Genomic DNA, 27,024 nt, shown 5'->3' with positions numbered 1-27,024 from the left:
GAGATGAGTTTGACAGAAGTTCACCTGAAAAAGAAGTGAAGGTTTCATTTCACTAGAAATTCACTTTGAGCCAACAATGTTCTCTGGCTGCCAAGAAAAGCCTGTGTGGTTTAGCTGAGGTTAATCACTACTATTTGTATTGAGAGATTTACCTTTTACCAAGCACCTTCATGTGCATGCTCTCCTTTAATACTGGATAACAACTCTATGAGATATTGGAATTATTTTCCCCATATTTGAGATAAGCAACTGAGGAAATAATTTGTGAGAGTAACTTACTCAAAGACAAATCCAGGCGGTGGCAGAGGCTTCTACCTATAGGCCCAGCATGGCCTAGAGACTTAAGAGGAAGTTCAATAGTAACAGCCCACTGCTTTCTGCATGGTTGGAACAGTGAGTAAAGAATGTGTTCCACTCTGGTTGCTACATTAATGGAAGTGTGTCTGACCACAGGAAGAGTATCGTGACAAGGGCAAAGAACAATCTGGAAATTGTACATGAAGAATACATGGAGGAATTTAAAGCTGGAAAACAGAACAGTTTTTAAAGATGGAAAACAGAAGGTTTAGGAATGACAAAATACCTGTTTTTAAATACTGAAGGGCTACAGAGAAAGGAGGTAAGTTTTGCTTCATATCACAAAAGTGTTACATAGGCCCTTTCCCTTCTTCTGAAAAATTCTGTCCTAAAGCCATTAGTTGGGACCAAGCAAGGTAGGCCTTTGTGCAAGGACGGGTATGAAGAGGGATGTGGAAACCCAGAGCACAGTATCAGAGCCCAATCAGAGTAGGGAGGGTATTTTGGGGTGCAGGGTTGTGGCATTCATGTTGCAGCATCAGCAGGTAAGGAGGGCAACAGGAGCAGCTGTGGAAGACTGGCTACATATGAGGAGAACTTATCAAATAAGTAAACTGTTAAGAATAATGGGAGCCAGGAATCTCACTATCAAAGAAGGTATTTACAAATATAGAAAAGGAAAAACCTAGAATAAACCCCATGGTATCAAATAGGGATTTGAAGTATCACGGAAATCATGATTTTCAAAATATAAATAAATATAGACACGCATATGTAACGTATGCATATGTGCATATATGTATATACATACACATATGCCGCCATTATATCCACTGGGAATTCCCAGGGGTGGTGATACCCTCATAGCGATGAGCACACTTAGCAACTAGATCTTGGCTTCTAAATAACATTCGCCACTCAAAGGAACCAAGGCTCCTTGGAGAAATGACTGATACAATAGATGACACCCCAAAATTACAAAATGAGCTTGGAACATCTTGTTCTGCCAGAAAGCACAGAAATGCTCAAAGAATGATGGGAGTTAAAGGGCACAGGAGCGGGGGGGGGGGGGCCAGCGCCTGGGTGGCTCAGTCAGTTGAGCGTCCACTTTGGCTCAGGTCATGATCTCACAGTTCGTGGGTTTGAATCCCATGTCAGGCTCTCTGCTGTCAATGCAGAGCCTGCTTCCAATCCTCTGTCTCCCTCACTCTACTCTTCCTCCAGCCTCTGTTTCTCAAAAATAAATAAACATTAAAAATAAATAAACAAACAAATAAATAAATAAATAAAGGGCACAGGAGGCAGCATGGCCGCCAAACCTGGGACCAACTGCAACATCAAAGTAAGGAGGGTAACAGTTTATTTTATTTTTTATTTTTAATATTTATTTATTTTTGAGAGAGAGAGACACAGAGTGTGAGCAGGGGAGGGGCAGAGAGAGAGGAAGACACAGAATCTGAAGCAGGCTCCAGGCTCTGAGCTGTCAGCACAGAGCCCGACGCGGGGCTCGAACCCATGAGCTGTGAAATCATGACCTAAGCTGAAGTCGGACACCCAACCAACTGAGCCACCCAGGTGCCCCAGGAGAGTAACAGTTTAAAATGCACTGAAGAAAAGGAAGCAACTTCTTACTGATTTATATAAATTAAAAGGTTGAAATTTTGATGGGGACTGGGCTATTTACGTTGTTTGGACATAACCTGTCACAAAATATGTACAAATTACAAAAGGAAAAAGAGTAACTTCATGGCAGAACAGCTTTGGCAGACCACACTTTAATCAAGTGACCATCAACAGTAACAGGACAAACAGAAATCAGTCCCAACTGATGGGATGCCATGAAACGAACATGGCACCATTTCTGTAATTTTCCTACCAACGATGCACAGTCTGAATCTAAGAATGAGAAAATGGAAGGCAAACCCAAAGGGAGGGACATTATACAAAATAACTGGTTTATAATCTTCAAATGTGTCCAGATCCTGACAGAGAAGGACTGAAAGAGATAAGTAAATACAATGCATGCTCTGCATTGGATTCTTTGCTTTACAAGACATGACTGGAACAACTGGGAAACTTGAATGAGGTCTGAGGATTAGATGAGGGTAATGTATCAGTGGTAATTTCCTGGCTTGGATGGCTGTCCTGTGGCTATCTGGGAGAATACCCTAGTTTACAGGAAATATACAGTGAAGTGTTGGTGTGACAGCCATCTTTCTGGCAACTTTTTCTCAAAAGACTCAGGATAAAAGCAAATTATACCACATGCAATTTCTCTGTAGGTCTAAGACTGTTTCAAAACAAAAATTAAAAATCAGCCACAGTAAATTACAAGGATGGGAGTTACAGGGAAACATATTACATCTACTTGGAGGACAAGTGAAACTCTAACGATTAAAGTGGTCCAAAAACAGATCCATGTTTAGATGGGTTGGCAGGATGTTAGAGAAAATGTCTCACTGAATAGGAAGTTAGAGGAGATGACGTCTAGGTACTTTCCAATGATTTCATAATTCGTTCAACAAATATTTATTAAGCATCTACTATGTTCCAGACAATGTGCTAGACACTGAGATTATGAAAATGATGGAGAGACAGTCCCTGCAGGTGAGGCCCTTATAATCCAGTGATGATTAATGATTCAAAGGTTAGAAATGTAAGACAGTCATCAGTGTCACATATAGAAAGAAGCATGTGTCTTCAGTACTCCATTGTCTTTGTCTCTAATAATCCAATTTTCATTTATGAATTTTCAATAGACTACACATAGTTTATTATACTATCATATTCTCTAACATTTTCATCCTAACTCTTTATGCTAGTGGGTGGTGTTAATTGAGGCATATGCAAAAACTTTATCACTTTTCAATTATGAACAGATGTAAGTGACTTACTTGATGTTTTATTTTAAAATTAAAAGCATCTTCTAAAATAAGTTTCAAAGGAGAAGCTGGGGCTATCGTTACTAGAGGAGACTTAATACTTGAAAAGCGAACCCTGACACCTTCTTCAAACAGCTCAAAAGTCACTCCACATCTCTGTGCTCCAGTTTCTTCATCTGTCACAAAGATGTCATAATATGCTTGTTAAGATGCTTTGAGATGCTTAGAAGAAAGAGACCATAATTATAAAGCTTTGTTAAAACACAGGTTGCTTTCACCTTATGCCTGGGATTATTACTGTGGACACATTAAGACAGAGTGATCCATTTTAGCTCACCTTGGCAATTTGATGCTGGGTGGAACATCATTTGGTTTTCTACCTTTTCCCCCTTTGCTTCATTTCTATCTTCCAGGGATATCATCAAGTGTGAATGCTTCAGCGCCTTCTCACTGACCCAAGAGTGAACAGCCAGACCAAGCAAGTTCAGTATTCAATTACTTTCCCCACTGAGGTCTATACACCTTTGTTACACTTTTTCCATATGACACTTTCATAACCATATTTAGCTTTCTTCCTACCATCTCCCTGTAATTCAAAAGGCAATTTAGACTCCCATATGGTTGCCATCGAAGCTAACAGATGTCTAGCAAATTAAAACAAAAATTATGACTTATAAACTGCTGATGTATCGTCATTCCAGAACATCTTACAATTTATAGTGAATCATAAGATAAGGCTTCCTACTTGATGCCCCCCCAAGGTTCCCTAAATCTCTCTCCTCTCTGAATTTAAGCCCTGTGGAAACAAATTAGATACAATATTCTGCCATCAACCCAGGATAAACCTCCTCTTAAAGACACAATGTAATATTTGAAAGCACATCAAAGAGAAATTTGGCCTCAAGTATCCAAGGCTGTTCTAATTGTAGTACTGTAAAGAGAAGAGAAAAACCAGTTGGTGTCCCCAAGCCATTCTTGGTTTTCCCAAGTCATTCAAGGTTTCCACTGATCCATGGCGCTTCTTTTTCTAATAAGTGACAAATTTACTGAATCCATTTTACTGAATCCTAGGAAGATCTTAAAGGTATTAACATTACCTAGTGGTAATGATGCCAAAGTATCAGGCTAAAGTATTCTAGAAGTTCTACAGTGCAGAATGGAACCAGTATAAAGTCTAGAGACAATAACAATAATGATAGTGGCCATGTGTTACATATTGAGACATTGTACTGGGTAATATGTTACTCACTGAATCCTTGAAACTATAATTCCATTAGATAATGTTATCCTTCCTTTATAAACCAGAAATTATGGCTCAGTGCAGCGGAGTGTATGTTCCAAAGATGGCCACAAGCCACATGACCTTGATGTTTGTCCATAAAAGGTAGAATTTCTTTCTTCTCCCCCTTGAAATTTAGCAGACTCCATGTGTGCTTTAATGAGTAAAACAGACAAAAGTGACAATGGGGCAGGTAAGTCGTTTTAACTGGCTGGAACCTTCTTTCAGTCTCAGAGACAGGAAGAAGCCTCAAATAGGTGCTCTAACCAACAATCCTGGCTGAGCTGTAAGCAAACATCAACTGCCAGTCATGTGAGTACACCATCCTGGCCATCCTACCTCAGTGAGACTTCACATCTCACTGCAACTGCCCAAGAGACCCCAAGGGCAACTGCCCAGATGAGCCTGCTCAAATCACATAACTGTGAGATATAATAATAAAGTTTTGTTTTAAACCAGTAAGAGTTGGGGTTGATTGTTACATAACAACAGATCAACAACACCAGAATGAGGTCAATTTACTTGCCTACGAACAGTTAAGCATTAAAACCAAAATCCAAAAAAGTCCTGGGGCACCTGGGTGGCTCAGTCGGTTGAGCGGCCGACTTTGGCTCAGGTCATGATCTCGCGGTCCGTGGGTTTGAGCCCCGCGTCGGGCTCTGTGCTGACAGCTCAGAGCCTGGAGCCTGTTTCAGATTCTGTGTCTTCCTCTCTCTGACCCTCCCCTGTTCATGCTCTGTCTCTCCCTGTCTCAAAAATAAATAAAACGTTAAAAAAAATTAAAAAAAAAAAAAGTCCAGAGCAAAACATCTATTAATGGTGTGAGGTGATGTGGGGGTTCAGTCCCCCAAAAAAAGAGACTTTAAAACAAAATTCCCTGTCTCCTCCCTCACCCACCTCAAAGCAGCCTAAGGGTTTTCCAAGAAATGTCCTAGTAGGGTGACACCCTCAATAAAACCAATTCCCTTCTGGCTTGAGGTCTTCCAACATTAAATAGGGAAAATGAGATTTTCCCCACCACCCTGTGGCAACTAATGAGAAAGGAATCTGGACAAGATGTTGACTTTGTTACTCAGAATATCGTACAACTGTTATATAAAAGGATTCATATTTTACACACCAAACTGTAACTCTAATAAGAAAAAAAAAATTTTTTTAATGACTCACAGGACTCCATTTGAGATTCACAGTTGGGGACAGGGAAGAATGCAAACTACACCAATGAGTGAATAAGCCAAGAAGAAAAAATGAAGTAAGAAAACTGATCTTCAGACAACTCTCAGTAAGAGAAAAGGTCTGTAGTAAGTACTCCCATAGATGCTATTTTCATTATACACGGTGCCCATCTCTTGTATTTTTCTTCCCTAGCCTATTGGAACGTGACAGACACATTCTTTGCCAGAACTAGAAAGAACCTTACAATTCATCCAACTCCTTCATTTTAAGAGCTGAGAAACTGAGGCCCAGGGCAGTTAACTGACTAGCAAGGAGTCAAACTACCCATTAGCAAGAGAACCAAGCTCACAGTGCCAGGGTGACAATGTCCACATGTCAATTTTATTTCACCAGAACTACACCTCCAAACGTCCTCGATGTATTTCACATTTATTCTAGCATCTCACAGCGTGAAAATGAAAGATTAGGAAACCGTGCTCTCTATTATGAATCTCTTCTTCATAACTGTGTAAGGGTAGCATCGAGTCTGCTGTTTCTGGCGGTAACTGACAGGATGGTAACTCTGTATTGGGCAGAGATGTGCAACTTGACAGAAGCAGACTGCCAAGTTACTGACCCCCATTCTTCAGTCACTAATATCTTAGTCTGAATTACTGTACTTTAATCGAATGTCATGTTACCTTCCTGCTGATGGTGACGAGAGACTATGGTACTGACACACTGGGAGATTTAAATATGGGGTAATTTTGAAGTAGACAGCAGGATAGGAAAGGTATGAAGGGGCATCTGGGTAAAAGGCACTAGGCACAGAAAGGAGGGAGGAAGCATATACAAAGCAGAGAAGGGCTATAAGGAAGGCTTCCACTTAACAATTTTGCCTGGGGTAGCTTGTTTAGTTCCACAGCCTAGGTTTCCTCTCAGGCTTCCCATAAAACTCTCGCCAAAAGACCTTCAAAATCAAACAAGAGGAAGCTCTATTCTGGAAGTCTCTATGCACGCATTCCATAATTCTTTGATGCTCTCCACAGTTCTAGTGGAACTGCTACAACCCAATCCACAGAAAATACTAAATTTTCCTCTGTATACTGTACAAAACTACACCAAACTGTTAGGGAAACAGGCCCAAATCCCTTTATTTCTTTTCCACCTCCTGCTATGAAACTACAGAGAAAGCCCCTGGGTGCTTTCTGTTGCCTGGTAGCTGAAACATGCAACTTTTGAAAGTGTTCAAGTAGAATGCAGAGGCCTGGACTCATTACCTCAACAAGGTCCAGTCTCAGTTCAGTAGTCCCTGACTCTCAAAGTCACAAAGTTTCAAGGTCCAATAAAATCAAAACACCTCACTCAGAAATGTGACTAGCCAGCACTTTTCAACATTTTTCAGATGAAAAAAAGAGAAGCAAAGAAAAAAAATAATTTCTTCTTCCTATTAATTGCAGCAGGGAGGGGGCGACCACTCACAGGAATCACATATAATCTCTGGCAAGAAAAACATACAAACCTGTCTGTGAATGACTAGATACAATATTTATTCATGTTCTCCACCCCCCCATTCTCTTTATGAGTCTTGAGGACAGATGACATGGTGACACAGAGTGGTCCCCAAACCCTTCCATTTCCCTTTGCAAAACATGCAAACCAATGCAAGACACTTCAACAGAAAATAGGAAAAAATGTAAAAATGGCTTTGTTAATGTGAGTAGGGAAAAAAATGAATATACAGAGCTATATGGATAACTATTCTCATAGCTGTACATGTCTACAACAAATGGCTAAAATTAAAGAACAATCAAAATAAACACACAATGTGTGCATACTGCCGTGGATTATGACTGATCCCACCGTTGCATTATTGTGTGTCTCATACTGAACCTACACTGAATAGCAACTTGGAAAACACCCCCAGACAGCCACCATCTTTACTTTCCACGGGGGGGGGGGGGGGCATTAAGGAAGAAGATGGGATGGGATGGGATGGGGGGGGAGCAGCAGGAATAACACAGTCTTTGAACCAACGTTCTCTCCTTGCCCTAGTGAACTCTTTGTCTGGTTGCTGAACACGTTTGTGAAATCAAGGAAAAGAATCCAAACAAAACAAAAGAGTAGGCATCCCAGCCTAATTACAATAGGTGCCCAGCACCCTGTGTTGCCAGCAAAGCCAGAGCGTGGTTTGAATCTTTCGTTCAAGCATTTGCTCTCCGTACCCCCAATAAAACATATCTCATACATTCTCTTTGCATTTCTCCAAGGTTTCCCCAAAACGGCCCACTCTGTGTCACTCCTTAGAAAAGGAGGACGTGAGGCACGAACACACTGAAACATGTTGATGGTGATTTGTTATCATCCTGAGAATATACACATGGAAATAAAACCCTCCACCCCACGCGCCCACTAGCCAGTCCATTATGCAAAAGGAGCGCTTTCCAGCTGATGGGGAAGAGCGCGCAGGAAGCGTTATTTACGTGTACATTACAGAACCGTATACCACTGCATCTGCATCCTACACAAAGCCCGAGATGGTGCAAGAAGATACACGCTGAGCATGGCACAGACCAGCCGCGGCAACACGGAGCCAAGCCCTCGTCCAATCAGATCCCCGTTAGAAGGTGGACCTCAGGGTCGGCTCTGCCCGATTAGCCTTCCCTATTATGACACCACGCTCTGCCCAACAGCCATATCCCACCGGGAGCAAATCTAATTCGTGCGGTTGCTCATTTCTCAAACTGCCGAGCCTTTCTTTCATCTGCATCCCTGCTATTCGTCCCTTAAACAGCCACCCCAAGGCCTGGGTGCCCCCTTTCCGGCTCGGTTTTTCTTTTTACCTCTTCCCACTCCTAAATAGGATTAAATGTTTATCTCTCCAACGCGCAAGCTGGAAAGGCGGAAGGCAAATGCCTCTCCTTGCTCGGGCAAGCGCCCGAGGGGCTGCGAAAAGTAAAAGCAGCAAGCAACGTGGGGGAAATCGCCGCGGATCGATCGGCCACAATAGTTGAAATCCCAGAAGCGCTCCAACTTACCCAAAATATGACATTGAAGCCAAATATGAAATATTTGATGCAACAACTGACTTCAGGACCCTTGTAGTGCTTCCCGGACATCCTCTGGGTTCATGAAGACACTTGCCCCGGCAGCCCGAGTTTGGAGCCCCGGAGCACCGTTGCTCGGAGCAGCCCGGAGGGGAGCAGGGGATCTGGGACGCAGCTCCGGGCCGCGGCTGAGCCGCACGGGGACCGACCGGCGGAGAGCCGCTCCCGCACCTCCAGCCCCCTGCGCGTCGAGGCCGCCGGAGCCGGGGTGGCCGTGAGCTAGCGGAGAAACCGCGCGCTGCAAACCCCGAGCCTCGCCAAAGCTGGCCCCGAGCCCAAGGCGAGAGCCCGCGTCTGTCCGCCAGGCGATCTGTCGGTCCGTCGGTCTCCGAGCTTCGGGCAAACGCGGCCACAGCAGATGCTGGTGGAGACGCTACTCGCTCGCCCGCCCGCCGGCTCGCGCGCGCCCTCCCACCCCTCGCTCCGCCCGCCGCTCGCTCCGCCCGCTCGGCGCGCGGCTCCTCCGCCCGCAGCTCCGCCCTGCCGCCGGCTGCCCGCCGCCAGAGCCTCGGCGAGGCTCGCGCGCGCGCGCGCGTAGGGGCTCGGGCGCTCCCGGGCGGCCGCGGGCCCACGTAGCCGCACCGCCTCCGGCCACCGCTCTCCGCTCCTCCCGCTGCCTTTCTCCCCGCCCCTTCTAGGACCAGCCCGGAGCGCCGCCGACCCCCCAGCGCGGCAGCGGGGTAGGTGGGGAGGAAGACTGGCGGAAGAGAGGAGGAAGAGCGCCCCGGGGTTGGGAGCAGCCTGGCGGAGAGACTGGGATTGAAGAGCAGAGGGTCCCTCTCCGCCACCCGCTGCGGCAGACTGCATCTGGGGGTACGCGGGGGAGAGGGTCGCTCCGGGGCGAGAGGGCTGGGTAGTACGGATCCTGCGAGCCTCCTGTTCCCGGACAAGCCCCCTTCCGGGTGTGACCACACTCGCCCCCTCCTCCACCACCCGGTAGTGCTGCAAGAGAAGACTCCCGGCCACTGAGCGTGAGTGGAAAGGGGTCGTAGACTTTGCTGGGAGCAGAGGGTTGGGGAGGGGGAGAAAAAAAGAGACGGGAAATGGGGCGAGTAGATTGGGAGAATTGCAAAGGAACGTCTCCGGAATCCAAGTGTGGCTCCAACCCAACCTCCCCACCTGCCGGAAACATGAGCCTCGTCCCAGAAATGCGGACAACCAAGGAGAGATGGCTCAAAGGAGTCCCAGCCGGGATACAATTGTCACCCTAGGGTCTTGCAGTAAACACAAACTCGGATAGCAAATGCCCCCGCGAGAAGGAATAGTGCCGAAGATCCTGACTGGTTCCAGGAAGTCTTCTGGGAAGTTGGAATTGGGATTATAAATCATAAACCATTAAGCTTTTGACCCCTGGGGAAGGATAGAACGCGTGGCTGGAAACTGTTTTAGAGCGCTGAGAAGGTGTGCCTATTTGTTGCGTATCCGACCTCCTCCTGGAGCACCTTCATGGGTGCTAGGGAGCAGGTTCGAAATATGAGCAGTTCAGAACTGTGTGTAAATGTGTATGGGAATGTTTTTTCCAAGCTTCACAGAATTAGAAGGAGAGATGAAATCAGGAAAGATTTCCAGCACCACCCATGTAACCTGGTACTGCACGCAGAAATCTGCGTGTTTCCTAAACTCCCCATGTGATACTTAGTAGGCTTATGTTTGAGAACCTTTTGCATAGGGTTTCTCTGGTTAACTGCCTATCACTTTTCTCAAAAATAGGATAGCTAGTTGACAACCTGTAATCCAGCTTTGGAGCCAAGAAGTTGCTTTTTCTTGCAATAAACCATCCTTTGAGATAAGCTTGGCCTTGAGAGGGATTGAGGGTATATTGAGGTCACAGGGGACCCACAAACATGAGAGGATCAGGAGATCCTATCTATTCAATACCACAGAACTATGATACTAGCTAACACAGTGACTTCAGCCCTTTGGATGATAGAACCCTCTCTCCCTCATAAGTGCCCTCCACCTACGGAAAACACACAGCATACTAACCAGGTAGGCTAAGCTTCAAAGGTAAGGTCTGCCTTCAACAGCAGATTCCCTTCTAACAGGAAGGCACTGAGAAGCTTTACCTAGACCTATTCCTGCGATATTGTAACTCTTTCTATATATATAAATAGAACAGTTCCTGTAGATTCCTGAATAAGTCAGAGGAAAGGTCTTTCTTAAGTAGAGCTAACACAATTCAGAAAAGGACTGGAAATTAGATGCAGTTGGATCTAAGTTGAGTTGATCCCTAAGCAGGATTTATCTTTGAAATAAAAACAAAGAAGGGAAAGTTCAGATAACTCATCAGTAATCGGGAAGACTAGTTGAATTCTCATTTCCTATGTCAAAAGTAAGTTTAAGTACATTTGTAAAGCAAACCAGAAGAAAACAGGGTATTTGTTTAACCTCTAGCTAGAAGTATTTCTCACCTAAGAAGCAAAAGAAGAAAATGATGTGGATATGACTGGATAGTATCTTAAAATGCATCAAGCATTGTTTTAAAAGGCAACCTAAACCAGGGAAGAATATTGACAGCAGACATGAAAAAAAGTCTGAATGTCTGTTAAGTAGGGCTCATATAGCTGAAGCTAAATATGAAATCTCAATGATTGAATATAAACAGAAAACAAACTATATACAAACAAATATGAATAGTAATAAATATACGGTGAAAATCAACCTTGCCAGTAATAGAAATAGACATTAAAACAAATTAATGATAGGGGGCCTCTGGCTGGCTCGGTCAGGTGAAGCATGCAACTCTTGACCTCAGACTCATGAGTTTGAACCCCACGTTGGGTGTGCAGCCTACTTAAAAAGAATGAATGAATGAATGAATAAATAAATAAATAAATAAATAAATAAATAAATAAATATATATATTTTTTTTAAATAATTACAAAGGTATTAAGATAATGAGCACTGGTTTCCTCATTCGTTGCTGGTCCTTGTGAAGGGATATCATGCATTTGGAAGGCATTTTGGCTGTGTGTCCCAGGTCAGGGAGTGCCTACACTTTGACTCAGCAGTCACACTTCTGGGAATCTAGCCAAAGAGATACTCCAAAATATGGGGAAAGTTATATACTGCAATTTGTACATCATGGCATTATTTATATTGAAATTTGGCCACAACTTAAAGATCCTGGGGTAGGGACTATGGCCGTGTCCTTGTAGCCACCTGAACCTGGACCATAATGTTACTTCATGTTTTTTGCCTGTGCCCATGTCATTCTTGCCTCTGCCTAAAACACTCTCCTTGCCCTTTGTCTGCAAGCTGACTCCTCTTACTTATCCTCAACACTTTTTAGCTCCAGTGTGGTTAACATGCACTGTTATATTAGTTTCAGGGGTACACCATAGGGATTCAACAATTCTATGCCTTGCTCAGTGCTCATCACCGTAAGTGTGCATTTAATCCCTTTCACTTATTTCACCCATCCAGCATTTGCAAGGTTCTTTCTTTTGTTCCCTCAACACTTCCTACATTCTTCCATTTTGCACTAGGAGACTACCTGTAATTACTTGTTTCCCTGCCTGTCTGCTCCACTCTGCTGTGACTCCTTCAAGGGTGTGGTCCATCTCCTTTTAATTTTAGAATCACTAGCGCCTTGCTTATGTGGCAGGTACTTGATAAATATTTTTTTAACGAATGAATCATTTACTCAAACATTTTGCAGCCATTAAGGACGATGATTATAAAGAGTATGTGGCAATATGAATAATTATAATGTTAAATTTCCAGGGCACTGTATATGGAATTATATCAAAGTAATATTGTTAAATGAAAAGAGAAAAGTGCAAAACAGGATACACAATGGGCCGCCATTTTGTAGGGGAAGAAAAAGAGCATTGACAAAGGAGACTAGAAGCTTTGCATACACACATATTTCTGGTTAATGGGTCGGTCATCTACAGAAGAAAATAGACATTGATAATAGAGGTTTGGGGTGGGGTTGGGGAGCACACTGGAAAACTAAAAGATATGATACAAAAGAGACCTGCTGTATATTTTAATATACCCTTTTGTTTTTGAAATGTGTACAATGTGGATGATATAACTGTTTTGAAAAATAGATCACCCTACAAAAATTTTATGCAATTGGATGAAATACGTTAGGAGTCAATTCTCAATAAATAATAACAGTTGTTGGTTGTGGGATTGTGGGTGATTTTGTTTTCATGTCTCTGGCTTCCAATTTTTTTTTTAATGTAGCTATATTGCTTTTACAGTTACAAAGATAAAATTAAAAAGACTAAACAATTAACTAAATAATCATTGTATGTATTTCATCACAACTTCCTCACTTCTCCTTAAATTTTGATCTATCTTAAGAAGAAAAGAAGAAGAACAGTTTTCTCCCTGGAGACTCTTATGGTCATCTCCTCTATAATTCTGAAGTTGAAAATGGTTAGTAAGTTTAACTACCAAAAAGTTAACCAGTCTTTCAAATAGCAGTGAGAACATGTTAAATAGGTAAAGCATGTTCTTCTAACAGTTGCAGAGCTGAACAGCAAGATATGACAACAGCATGATACCAGATTTAAGACACCAAATCTAATGAGCTTGTCTGTCTCTGTTTTACTCTTGCCCACTTTTCTGCCTCCCTCCTCTCCCTTCTACTGTCTCTGCTCCTCTAGTCCTTTTTTTACTTCTATGCAACCAGCACAGCTGGTTACCTCCCCTCCCCCATTGCCTCCTTCCTCTCAGAACCTGAGGAGTGTTCTAGTGTCCCCCTTCTTTTAACATCCATATCTTCTGGGAAGACCAGTCCCCTGCCAGGCTCCAAGGGATGTCTTGACCTTCTAAGACAAACTTGGCTCTTGCCAATGTTTCGTTCAGAAATGGGCTGTGATACAATTCTGGCCAATGAGACATGAGGAAAATGTGCTGAGGGGTTCCTCACACCTAAAAGATGGTTTCTTTTTGGCCTTGGATTTAATTGTGTTTGGATACGACAGCTCAATCCTATATGTAGTCTGATAGTAAAGACCGTACCAACAAGGGCAGAGTGAGAAACTGAAGAGAACCGAGGCCTTGCAGACATTGCTGCATGGCTGACTTAAGCCTACCTCAGGACTTCCTGTCATAAGAGAGACTCACTGGGTTACGGGCACTGTGAGAGGGGTTTTCAGTTTCATGCAGCTTAAAGTATCCTGACTTAAAACACTCTCCTCTGAGCTTCTCCCCGTCCTTTTGATTTTCTCTTCTTGAATCACCTCCAGCTTCTCCATGTTTCCCTCAGTAACACTCTTTTTCTATTTTTCCCTCCCCTGTCCTCTCTTCCCCCACTGTTCTGTCTCTTTGAACTAATACGGGGCAGACCTTTAGTGCACTGTCTGACCAGTTGATAACCCACCCCTTTCTCTCAGCCTTTCTCAGCCACAAAACACTTCCCCACCTCTGGCCATGTTTGTACTTCACAGTGGACAGGGCTGTGTAGATCCAGGCTGGCCTGCCAGAGAGTCTTTCTCACTCAAGGGGGTTCAGTAAAAAAAGGATCCCTTCCTGTGGCTGAAATGGCGGTGATGTTTTTAGGAGAGTTGGGGTGCCTGTGTTTCCAGCAGGAAGCCAATCTCTCTCTCTCTCTCTCTCTCTCTCTCTCTCTCTCTCTGTCTCTCTGCAGAAAGAGGAAGGAAGCATAAATGCTGAGAGAAATAGCACTCTGACAGCGTGGGCCACACAAATGGTGCATTTTGTCTTCTGAAAGGCCTCCAGCCATGCTAAAGGCTTTCTACTTCTGGGTTTCTTCAAGAGGACCTTGTCCTTGAGGTTTATGAGATTTTTAGACAGAATCCTTCCATCTCAGCCCATTTTGTCTTTAGCTACTTTGAAATGGGAACCTCACATTTGCAAATCAAAAAACTTTGATTAGACAATGGGTCATCCCACCTCAAATCCATTGTGAAATGAGGTCAACTTAAAATATTTTTTAATGAGTCATAATATAAAATTAAAGTGTATTCTCATAGTTAATGCATTAACTCTTGTGCCTACTGTTCTTTAATTGAAAAGTGAGTGAATTAAATGTTATATTTTTCTATGAACAAATGGTCCCCCAGGATCAGTACCCGCCCCATGCTCCTCTAATCCCATACCCACACATACCATTAAAGAAGATTAGCTTTCAGAGTCCAAGGAAGAACATAGAAAGTATATTTGTCTCAAAAACATGATTAAACAAGTATATGTAGAACATAATTGTTTCACTTTTTGAAATCAGTTATAATTGCTTGTACAGTAAGATTCTGTCTTTTACAAAATATGACAAAACAGGCATCGATTTTATTCTACTTTCTTTTGAAAATAGCACCTCAATTTCCTCCTGCTTTGGAAATAGTCAGCTAAGCCTGTGAATCAAGGTGCCAGGCCCTTCTCTCACCTTAGGAGGGAGCAAGTACTCAGAAGCTACCCTTTGTGATACTGAGTAGAGGGAGAAAAAGACCAAAACCCCCCTGGAGTTCAATGATACAGGAACTGAGACCACCTTTCAGATCCTCCTGGTTCTTCCTCCCCCCCCCCCCCCCTCCCAAAGCTAGCTGAGTTCTTTCCAGTAAATTTTCTTTCTGATTAGCCAATGCCTATTTCTATGGCTTAGATCAAAAACTCCTGGGGCACCTGGGTGGCTCGGTTAAGTGTCTAACTTCAGCTCAAGACATGATCCTGCAGTTCATGGGTTCCAGTCCCATGTCAGGCTCTGTGCTGACAGCTCAGAGCCTGGAACCTGTTTCAGATTCTCTGTCTCCCTCCCTCTCTGCCCCCACCCCCACCCCGACTCATGCTCTGTCTGTCTCTCTCAAAAATAAATAAACATTAAAAAAAAAAATCTCCTAATAATACTATGTGAACTTTTAAAACTGCACCTTTTGGGGCACCTGGGTGGCTCAGTCAGTTTCAGTTAGGGTCATGATCTCAAAGTTTGTGACTTTGAGCCCAGTACCAGGCTCAGAACCTGCTTCGGATTCTCTTTCTGCCCCTCCCTCCCTCCAAAATAAAGTTATTAATTAAAAACTGCACTTTCCAGAGAAAAATACTAACTTCTTCTTTTAAGTTTATTCATTTATTTGAGAGAAAGAGAAAGTGCGAGTAGAGAGGGATAGAGAGGGAGAGAGAGAATCCCAAGCAGGCTCCGTCTTGTCTGCTCGAACCTACCGTGAGATCATGACCTGACTGAAGTGGGACGCTTAACCAACTAAGCCACCCAGGCACCCTGAAAAATACTAACTTCTGATTTCAAAAATAACATATTCTCTTTACACAATATTTAGAAAATACAAAAAATCATTTTTTTTTTTAAATTTTTTTTTTCAACGTTTATTTATTTTTGGGACAGAGAGAGACAGAGCATGAATGGGGGAGGGGCAGAGAGAGAGGGAGACACAGAACCGGAAACAAGCTCCAGGCTCTGAGCCATCAGCCCGGAGCCTGACGCGGGGCTCGAACTCACGGACCGCGAGATCGTGACCTGGCTGAAGTTGGACGCTTAACCGACTGCGCCACCCAGGCGCCCCAAAAAATCATTTTTAAAGAATCACCCATGACATTTCCAAGAAAAACTATTGTCAATATTTTTATATATTTTCTTTATTAATAAATATTTTTATATGATTGATATAAATCTCTGCAGACTTCATTCTGCAGAGAAAAAATGTAAACCTATTATATCTTTCATTTCCAGTGCCCCTAAGCTTTGCGCAGTGGCAGTATCGTAGCCAACGAGGTTTATCTGAGGCATGATTATTGCTAATTGAAAACTTCTCCAGGGGCGCCCGGGTGACTCAGTCGGTTAAGCGTCTGACTTTGGCTCAGGTCATGACCTCACCCCTTGTGTGTTCCAGCCTCACATAGGGTTCCGTGCTGACCACTCAGAGCCTGGAGGCTGCTTCAGATTCTGTGTCTCCCTCTCTCTGCTCCTCCCCCCCCCCCCTGTTTCTCTCTCTCTCAAAAATAAATAAAACATTAAAAAAAAAAAAAGGAATCAAGGAGAAGAAGAGGAAAATATAACTTTTCCAGTGCCCCAAAATAGTGCCAAGAAATCCTCTATTAGAACAGAGGCAAGTCCATCTCAAATTTCCAGGCTGTGGTTATCAGTCAAGATTCCAACCTCATAGCCCCATATCTCAAGCCCTTCAGTGTTTTCCTTTTCCACCAAACATCAGTCTTCATTTCTATTCTTATAAGGCAAACATGCCTTCATGTTCTCTTACATTCCTAAGTCACTCCCAACTCCAAACAATCTCAAAAGGCCATTCCCATCATATAAACCTCACCTTCCATCCATCACCAGATCAAATTACTTCACAGTTAAGTAGAATTCAACTCCTTATGAAATCTGCCCCCACTTAGCGGTAGGCATGCATATCCAGTAATTGTCTCTTTCCCATTCAGTCATTTTTAGCCTCTAAAAACTTTGCTTCTGTGATGAAATATCCCTTTCTAGTGAATCTATAATGGGTGGAACACTGAACTTAATGTTCAGAAACAGGGAATAGATACTAACAGATTCATCAGATATCTACTTAGGTTTTATTATGCAGAATCAATTGATTCAGCCACAAATATCTATTGAGCACATCTCCTGTTAAGGCACCTGTGTTCATGGTTCCTGCCCTAAAAGTGCAACTGTAAGAAATAGAGGTAAGAACTCAGGTCAGAGTGAATTAAATGCTATAATTCCAACAAAGTGTGGCATGCATACAGACCATAAATAAAAGCCTCTTCCAGAGCTATTTTTTCTTTTCTTTTTCTTTCTTTTCTACAATGGTAGCACTAAGATAAAACTTCAAGAACAAAAACTAGTTATGTTAATCAAGACTGAATGTCTTATATCCAAATCATTTATTTGAATGGGGTCAAGACTCTGGACGAATAGGTTTTCGAAGTCATGCTTAACCACATGGTACAGCTGCTGTGGAAAACAGTTTGGTAGTTTCTCAAAACATTAAACAGAATTGCCATATGATTCAGCATTTCTGCTCCCAGGTATATACAAAAAAAAAAAAAAAAAAAAAGGAATTGAAAGCAGGGACTCAAACCGATACTTGTGTACCAATGCTCCTAGTAACACAATAGTCAAAAGGTGACAATAAAACAAGTGTCCATCAACAAATAAGTGGATAAACAAACTGTGGTATATACATTCAGTGGAATATTATTCAGCCTTAAAAAGGAATAACATTCTGATGCATGCTGCAGCATGGATGAACCTTGAAAATATTATGCTAAGTGAAATAAGCCATACACAAAAGGGCATATATTTCATGGTTACAGGAGGTAGAATAGAGCTTACCAGAATTGAAGGGCAGGACGATGGAGAGTTATTGTTTAATAGGTAGAGTTTCTGTTTGTGATGACAAAAAATCTCTGGAAGTGGATAGTGGTGATATTTGCACAGAGTTATGAATACTTAATGCCACTGAACTTAAAAATGGTTAAAATGATAAACTTTATGTTATGTATGTTTTACCACAATAAAAAAGTCTATACTTAAATAACAAACAGAAGAATAGTTCAAAATGTTGATAAGTTGCTCTCACAAGTCTAAATATGATCAAAATTAAATGTCCAATACATGCATTCTAAGGCTATGAGTTGTATGCGTCCTCACTTTAGGAAATCTAAGAGAAGTGCAAAAATAAATTAAGAGGCAATTGCATATAGAAGGATCTATTTTACAGAGGGATTTATCCAAGCATCCCTTTAAACAAGGAGCTTCTCTAGTAAACTTAAGAGTGGAAACACTCCCCTATTGAGAGCAGGAACACTCTCCGGAAAGAACTATCAGGAAGCTGGGGTCCCTCTCCAGTGCACAGTCTCAGATAGGAGACCAGCCACCTGTGTCTTTCTCTTTCCAGAGGAAACTCTGGCCCCTCTCAAGACTCCCATGAGAATCCAACACATCTGAGGTGATTTGGGGATGTGTGGTTGAGGGCATATAGCTACGTTCTAAGCTGGCAACCTGAGTTTTCCTTTCAGTGGTTCAGCTGCCTTTTCCATCAGACCGTAGACTCCTTGAAGGCAGGATCAGGTTTTCCTTGTAGTATGTTGCAAGTATTCTATACATGCTGGGTACATAATATTATTTACTGAATAAGTGAATGAATGGATTAACTTTAGTGAAATGACAAGGGAAGGTCAAACAGCTCTGAAATTCTAATATGTAGGAAATCTTACTTGAGTCATAAAGTTCAAATGACACATACAATCCTAGAGAAATACTTCTCAAAGCATAAAATGAAAAAAAATCTGTGTTCAAGTTTATTCTATCTACGAACGAGACATACTTTCTACTGTTTGTAATTCTGCCGCTTACCCATATGTACCACATTCACTAAGTTCACAATAAATACTGTTGACAGAATGAATGACAAGGCAAAAAATAGCTTGCAGTACTTTCATTTTTTACAAGTGTGGAAAGCATATTAAACCATCTGCTGATTAAAAATATGCGTGTTTTGACTTGCATATGAATCAAATTAACATACATAAATCCAGCATCTTCACATCACTAGATTCACAGCCATAGCCAATGTAATTTTCCATGTTTCTTCAAATTCATCAATTTCAGTGACATAATTAAGTTATTAGGCATAAAGTACACAGCAGTGATATATAACTAAAAGCTAACTTTTGTTTTATTTCAATTCAATGATTGCTTATCCTCTAAAAATAAAAAGGTGTAAGATTGTTGGAAATCTAAAATTTTATGTTCAAATTTGCTCTATAAATACCTAACATCACCATGGAAAACTAAAATTTGAGGTACAGAACAGGAACTATTACCCCTCAGTATGATGAATTAGGATTAACTGAAATACTGTACGTTGAACAATAGCACCTTGCTGCCTATATAACTACAGAAACAACTTGCAAACTTCAGTTTCTACCTGCTTCTGCTGGCCCATTACCACCTACCTCTCTCCAAGACCCTATCCGGAGCAGGGAAGATATTCTGTGAAGTAAAGGAACAACTCTGTACACTGTTTGGACCAAGCAGTGGACCAAGCAACCACGCTGGGAGGAGGAACACATCCAAATTGCAAACCTAGGTCAGAGAGAACACCAGGTCTGGGCCAAGACAATTAAGATAGGGTCAATCGCGGGGCACCTAGGTGGCTCAGTCAGTTAAGTATCCAACTCTTGATATGAGCTCAGGTCTTGATCTCATGGTCATGAGTTCAAGCCCTGCATTGGGTTACATGCTGAGCATGGAACCTACTTAAAAAAAAAGAAAAGAAAAAAGACAAGGTCAATCTCTGTTACTAAGAGATACCTATTCCTTCCTCTTAACTCATCAGTCCCTCAGGATCCACCACCATCTGGAGCACCATTCCAGGACCAAGAATGTAGCCCAGGTGGAAACTCTAGTACCTTGCTATTGATATACTTCTGGCACTATAAACCTGCCACCATATAAATGCCCAGCACCTTGGTCATTGGGTCCTCCCAGGACTGCTGGCACTGAGCCACTGAGAACAATAAAAGTCTTTCTAAAGTGGTGTTTCCTAGCTTTGTCTGGTGATAAGAATCATCTAGGGCTATTGATATAAACACAGATTTTCCTAGACAAAAATATTTAGGAGATCTATCTGGGGTCCAGGAATCTGAATTTGTAACAAGTACCCAGGTGATGCTCTTCACCAGGGAATTTGGGGAAATACTGAGTTCAGTACACTCTTCAACGTGTTCCTAGAGTCTCCTAGTAGGGGGACAGGGGGAGTTGCCCTGTGTGGATTCAAGCCTTGTCATCTTCAGGGATAATGAACTAAGTGTCCTTTGTACACTGAGAAGTCTTTGTAAATCCAAGGCATGCCATCATTATCATGATTATATACCTTTAGCCACAGCCTCCAGGACAATATGCAAAGCTGGGTGAGCTTCTTCTCAACACACAGGGCTGAATGACCAGTTGAGGGAGGATGAAGAGTGGCCAAAGGCAGAGGAGAGAGGGAGGAGAAGGAATAAAATCTGGATCGAGAAATTAATACTTATGTATTTCAATCCACAGCTGCTTTGGCTGCTGATATAAATCAAAGGAAGAAGGAGAGAGATTGAGGGAGAAAATGTAAACAACATGAATTTTTCAGATATTAAAAACTGAATGTGTTAGCTGAATTATTCATTTATTGAACTTCCAATTTATTTTTCAGTACTACTATGTGAATAAATGTGAGTTGGGCTCTGAGATACAAGTAGGTATTAAGATAAGCACCTATGATGGGTAGCCACACAAAGTAGGGTGCCTGTGAATTTTAGTCATCTACATGAGGTTGCCACAGCTGGGAAAAAGATTCCATTCTGTCTGTTTGGGTGCTGACTTACCATAAATTAAAGATGAATGTACTTAGAGCACAGTCTCCCCCGTGGACACAAAGCCCAGGCCCTTCCTTACAATATTGATAAAGAAAATTTGCAATGATGCCAGAAATGAAAGATCTGTATATTCTTGCAGGGAGCTGGGAGATAATTTAGAGACAACAACCACTCTCTTTCTGAGACTTGAAAAAGAAGTTGTGAGTTACATAGTACTCTGCAGAATCACGTGGCATTAAGAAAAGGAAAATCGTGCTCCAGTCTCCTTCAAAAGATAATTCAATCTTCTGAATTCAATCATATTCTGATTGAATATGTTCCTGCATACTAATGGAGAAATGGACTGGCTTTTCCTGATCCCATCTAAAGGCATGATTATACAACCAAATATTAGCAACTCAACTCAGCAAAGACACGTTGTACAAATAAATAGCATGAATGAGTAGAGCAGGTAAATCTCCTAGATGGAGTTGTTTGGGAAGAATCCTTCAAGTTTCTGAATACATTTTAAAAGACACAGGAATTCAAACTTAACTCTCCTCAGGTCAGAAATGTATCTTAGCCCTTTAAGAAGGTGTAGTTCCTCCCATTGTGACAAATATTCCAACGAGCTGGGGTGCAGTCAGGAGATGGCTTTGGGATCATCAGGAAGTGTATTAAATGCCGAATATGCCCCCCAAAGCACCCTCTTTTGACAGCCACATGAAATATGCAAAAGGCACTTAATAATTCTCATTTTCAATTACAATTCCTTAGGTGTCATTCCTTTTTTCTCAGATATGTACAAGAAAAAATGTATGTCCATGGTCATCCCGCTGATAAAATTTCAATCACAGAAACTTTCCCTTTAAAACTAACAAGGCCTTTTATCTCCCTGAGTTAGCCAGATAACAATTGCACAGGCCACTTGGAATCACCGGGGAGAGCTGAAACTGGAGCAGCGCGGATAAATGAGATCCCTGTAGATAAAACACATAATTCAGGGCAGCCAGGAGGTACAGACTCTTCCCTCACTTAACCTTGTAGCAAAGCTCCTGTGGGTAATTTGACTCCCTGTGAGCTTTTCTCTGTTGGAATGGAAGGTGGGTTGTAGGGAGGGAGATGTTAGCGGGGGAGGCACATCTCGGGAAGGAAGGAACACTGGATAAGAACATAGGAGAGCTACCCTAATTTGCCCACCTTTGCTCAATGACTTTGCAACTGAAAAACCTTAGCTTCCTTACCGAGAAGGGGGGAGACTGAACCTGTGGGAAAGAGATCTTGACGTGGAAGAACTCTCCAAATCCCTGCTGGGGACAGTGGGAAAGTAAGCGGGTTCCAGGCTGTGGCTATCACCAAACGGTATTCTGTCTGTCTGTTTACATGTTAGGATTTCATACAGGATTTCATTTTCTGCAGCGTATCCCGTACTGAAAGAAAGTTTGCAACCCCTGGATTAAAAGAATGGTTTACTTTCAGTTAACAGTCAATAATAAAAGGGATATAGACCTGCTAAAGTGACTAGAAGGTTCTCAAAGTATTAGCTACATATTGGTAGAATCTACAAAACGAAGAGATGCTCAATGGATGTGAGAGAGGAAATTTAAAGAGAACCTCTGAGGGTTAGGAAAAAGAGCTACATCATTCTTTCTTCCTCCCTTCTCAAGGCAAATTTTTACCCCTGCCCCAGTGTCTCTCAGCTCTGGCTGCCCACCAGAATTACCTGTGCAACCATTAAATTATACAGGGTCTGGGTTCCACGTCTGGGGATTCTGACGGAGCTTTTTCAGCTGTGTGTATGTGTGTGTGTGTGTGTGTGTTTGTGTGTGTGTATTTAAGGATCCATAGCTGACTTTGATGTATAACTACGATTGACAATCTCTGCTTGGCTTCAGTTCTTGGTCTTTCCTAAGACCACTCTCATAAAAGACATTAACGACCTCCCCAATGTCAGTTATCATTTGTGGGCAGATGACTCCAAATCACACTCTCTAGAAACAACCATCTTCCGTCTGGGTGTCTCAGCTCTTTGCCCACCAGCCAGCCTTGCTTCCAGTATCACTCCATCTGTTAGGGCAAAGTCCTTCTAGTGGCTCAGGCTCTCAGTGACCCAAAGACATCTCTGATTCTGCCACTCCCTGTGCAGCCAGCATCCTATCCGCACAAGCTTAACAAACCTACCCCTGTATCTGATCTTAAACCAGGTCCCAGCTTTCCATGCCTACTGCCACTCTTGAAATCAGGCTCCATTTATTTCTTGTCTATGATGTATATAGGCACTTACAGGAGTCTCATTCTCCCATCTTTACCCTCTTTGATCTACCCTAAGCTGACTTAACTAACCCCTTGTTTAGATAACTACAAATAAGTAACCCCACAGCCTACCCTTTCAAAATAAACCCCTCCATCTATCTTTTAGGTTCCACAATAGAAACCCAATCTAAGTTTCCAGCCTGATCTTTGATTACACAGCAGCATGAACACAATCCACCAACCAAAGAGCATTATTGTTTCTTTTGTAAACATATCCTAGGCTTTCCTAATTATGCGCCCCTATTGTTCTCTCCCTCTCCAAGACCCTCCTCCCCATTCGATGCCACCTCCTTCTGAAAGGCTCTCCAGAATTCTCCAAGTGAATCTGAAGCATACTGAAAAACATCATGCTTGATCCTCTTTCATAGTAGTCATTATACCCTGTCTTGTGGTGTGGCTATCTATGGCTATCTCTTATCACCATTACCAAGCTGCTGCTTCTTCAGAGCCCTGCCCTGGGAGCCTTGTAGCTGTACAGAAAGAGAGGGGACTTTGGAACCAGAAAACCCTATATTTAAATCCCAGCTCTGCCACCCAACATCTGTTTGAGCTGGTTCAAATTATTTAACCCTTCTCTGTTCTAGTTTCCCAGTCTGTAAAATGGGAACATTAATATCCAGTTCCTAGGATTAGTGTGACGTCTGAATGAGATGTAAGGTGTCTGACACAAGAAAGGCTCTTAACAAATGGTAGTTCCCATTAACGAAGGTCAAATGGGGACTCCACACACTTTTATCTATAATGGAAGATGATGTGCTGCTAACCCAGCCTAATGGGAACCTTCCTCTACAAATATTTGCCAGCTGGTCCTTTTTACTTATTAAGAAGATGGCAAGGTATTTTTGAGACAAGACTCTGAAGCAGGGAAGTAATGGCTTCTTCCTTATTATCTGTTGGCCAGTAATAATAAGTGTTAGTACTAATAGTGAAATAGCAAGGGGACAGGAAAGGGAAGAAAAGGCAGCAAGAAAACCCTGAACGAAAATGTCCAGCAATACATAGTGAGAGACATAAAATGCCCACAACTTTGCAAAGCAAATATCAAGTTACATTATGCGGTAATGGAATAAGCCATATTCAGGAGGGTGGAAATCATTAAATAATAGGAGAGTTATTAGAATAATACATCAAATCATTATGTCAAATACAAAAAATATAAAATTGCTTCTATATACAATACATTTGATAAGATTTAACACCAATCCCTAATAGCATTATTTTAAGAGTAGAAATAGAAAAAATATTTTCTTAATATAACAAGTATAAAATTAAAATCAATAGCCAGCATTATATTTAATAGTAAAACATTAGTAATAGCCCCATTAAAATACATACAAAAGAAGGAAAACTATTTAATATTGTTCTGAAAGTTATAACCAGTGCAATAAGACATGATACAAAATTAAAGGTATATTATTAATAATGAAGAGATAAAATGGCACTTATTTTTAAATGAAGTCATTATACAATTGCAGGTTCAAAGAAATAACTTAAAAATTGATTGAACACAGGAGATGGATGCAAGATAAACAAACAGGCATCAAAAGCACCCCAACATAATTGAAATAATCAGTTGGAAACTTTTAAAATTCATATTAATATGTAGTTCTAAAAAAGATTGAGATGGTTGTTAGAAAAAGTGGATACAGAGAGCCCATACACTGTTACAACAACAACAAAAATATCTTAGAAGTAGATTTAATGTGGGGCGCCTGGGTGGCTCAGTCGGTTGAGCATCCGACTTCGGCTGAGGTCATGATCTCACAGTTTGTGGGTTCAAGCCCCGCATCAGGCTCTGTGCTGACTGCTTGCTCAGGGCCTGGAGGCTGCTTCAGATTCTGTCTCCTTCTCTCTCTGCCCCTCCCCCACTCACGCTTTGTCTCACTCTCTTTCTCAAAAATAAATTAAAAAAATGTAAAAAAAAATTTTTTTTAAAAAGAAGTAGATTTAATGTATACTATCTTTCATCTATTTAAACAAAGGAGCAAAATTTTATTGAAATATATTTATTAGATTTATTAGAGCTTGAGAAAATGGAAAAACATATTGTGCTATTGAACACAAAGACGTTGTTCTAAATGTTTAAATATTTTTTAAATAATAAAGGTTTAATCAAGACACTCAACAAGTATTTACTGAACATTTATTACATGCCTAGCAAAGTTTTAGGGGATAACCATACAAAGAATGAATAACACAAAGACTGCCCACACGGTGTTTAGATTCTTATGGAGCTGACACATCAAATAAAGCCTTACTATAACATAATGTCAGGTGCATTGAATATAATATGTGCATTGAAGAAAAATAAAACAGGGCTAAGCAAGAGAGAATGAAAGGAGGAGAATATTGTTTAGAATGAAGTGGTCAGGAAAGGTCTTTGAGGAAGTAACATATGAACAGAGAGTTAAATAAAGTGCAGTGGAAAGCCATGTGGCTGTCTGAAGGAATGGTGTTTTTGCAGAGGGAATAGCAAATGCAAACACCCAGACATGAAGCCATGCTTGATGTCTACCAAGAACAGTAAGTAACCCGGTGTTATTGAGATAGAGCAAGTGAAGACTAGTAGGAGATATGAGACAGATCATATAGGGCCTTGTGGACCATATAAGCTCTGGGTTTTATCTTAAATCTGATGGTAGCCATTGGAAAATTTTGATCAGGTGAGGATGTGATTTAATTCCATTAGAAAAATTTTTGTCTGGGGGCAGCTGGGCGGCTCAGTCAGTTAAGCATCCAACTTCGGCTCAGGTCATGATTTCACAGTTCTTTAGTTTGAGCCCCCCACCAGGGGAGCTTGAGCCCCACTTTGAGTGAGCTTGAGCCCCACTTTAGGCTCTGCACTCTCTTTCTCTCTCTTTCTCTCTCCCTCTCTCTCTGCCCCTCACTCACTCGTGCTCTCTCTCTCAAAAAAACAAAAAAATTACATTAAAAAAAAGTTTGGTCTCAGTGCTGAGAACAGATAGGGTGGAGATGAGGGGGAAGTAGTAAGAGCAGTTAGAAGGCTATTTCAGTAATTCAGGCTGGAAAAAATGGGCTTGTGTTGGGGTAGGAGGGGCAGGGGAATCCGAAGTAGAGTCCAGATCTATACAGAAATAGACAAAAGATTTGCTGATGGGTTGGGTAAGAGGAGTGAGAAAAAGAACAATATCAAGGCTGGCCCCTAGGTTTTTGTCTTGAAGCAACTGGTTGGATCTTAGTGTTCATAACTGAGATGGCAGAGACTGCAGAAGGAGCAGGAGTTAGGAACTGAAATGAAGAGCTGTGTTTTGAACATATTAAGTTTGCAATGTCTATCAGATGCCAAGTGGAGATGTTGAACAGGCAGTTGCTATGCATCTGAGACTCAGGGGTACTTCTTGGGCCATCAGCAGATAGGTGGAATGTAGAGTCAGTGGGATTGGATGAGGTCATCTATGGGGAGAATGCCACAAAGAGATGTCTAGGGGTCACCAAAATTTAGAGTTTGGGACAAGGATGAAAATCCAGCAGAGAAGACTGAAAGGGGGCAGCTGGCACAATAGGGGAGAAACTTGGAGACTTGAGTCTTAGATGCCAAATAAATAGTGTACTACAACTCCCATCAAAATATCAGTGATTTGTTTTCATTAAGTAACAAAATCATTCTAAAACATACTGGAAAAATTTAATTCACACCTAGGATAATAGACCATCCCACCACATAATTCTTTTGTAACAATTGACAAAGACATGATGT

The 27,024-nt window shown here is 41.8% G+C and overlaps 1 protein-coding gene and 1 pseudogene across 3 annotated transcripts in view; one reads left to right on the top strand and one right to left on the bottom strand.

Annotated features, from left to right (window-relative positions):
* TSPAN5 (tetraspanin 5) overlaps positions 1-9,083 on the bottom strand; it is a 173,903-nt gene extending 164,820 nt beyond the window's left edge. For 2 of the 3 annotated variants that reach the window (XM_030313400.1, XM_030313397.1), the window contains exon 1: positions 8,652-9,083. In XM_030313400.1, the coding sequence (XP_030169260.1) occupies positions 8,652-8,732 (81 nt within the window). In that variant the 5' untranslated portion in view covers positions 8,733-9,083. The remainder of the gene's footprint in view (positions 1-8,651) is intronic. The other variant, XM_030313396.1, reaches the window with a different exon arrangement.
* A 7,305-nt stretch (positions 9,084-16,388) lies between these two features.
* On the top strand, positions 16,389-16,521 carry LOC115513266 (annotated as a pseudogene).
* Positions 16,522-27,024: the final 10,503 nt, after the last annotated feature.

Source organism: Lynx canadensis, chromosome B1 (assembly GCF_007474595.2).
Source record: "Lynx canadensis isolate LIC74 chromosome B1, mLynCan4.pri.v2, whole genome shotgun sequence".
NCBI classification, from domain to species: Eukaryota; Metazoa; Chordata; class Mammalia; order Carnivora; family Felidae; genus Lynx; species Lynx canadensis.
The sequence above is the reverse complement of the archived record's forward strand: the minus strand, read 5'-3'. Positions and strand labels throughout refer to the sequence as shown.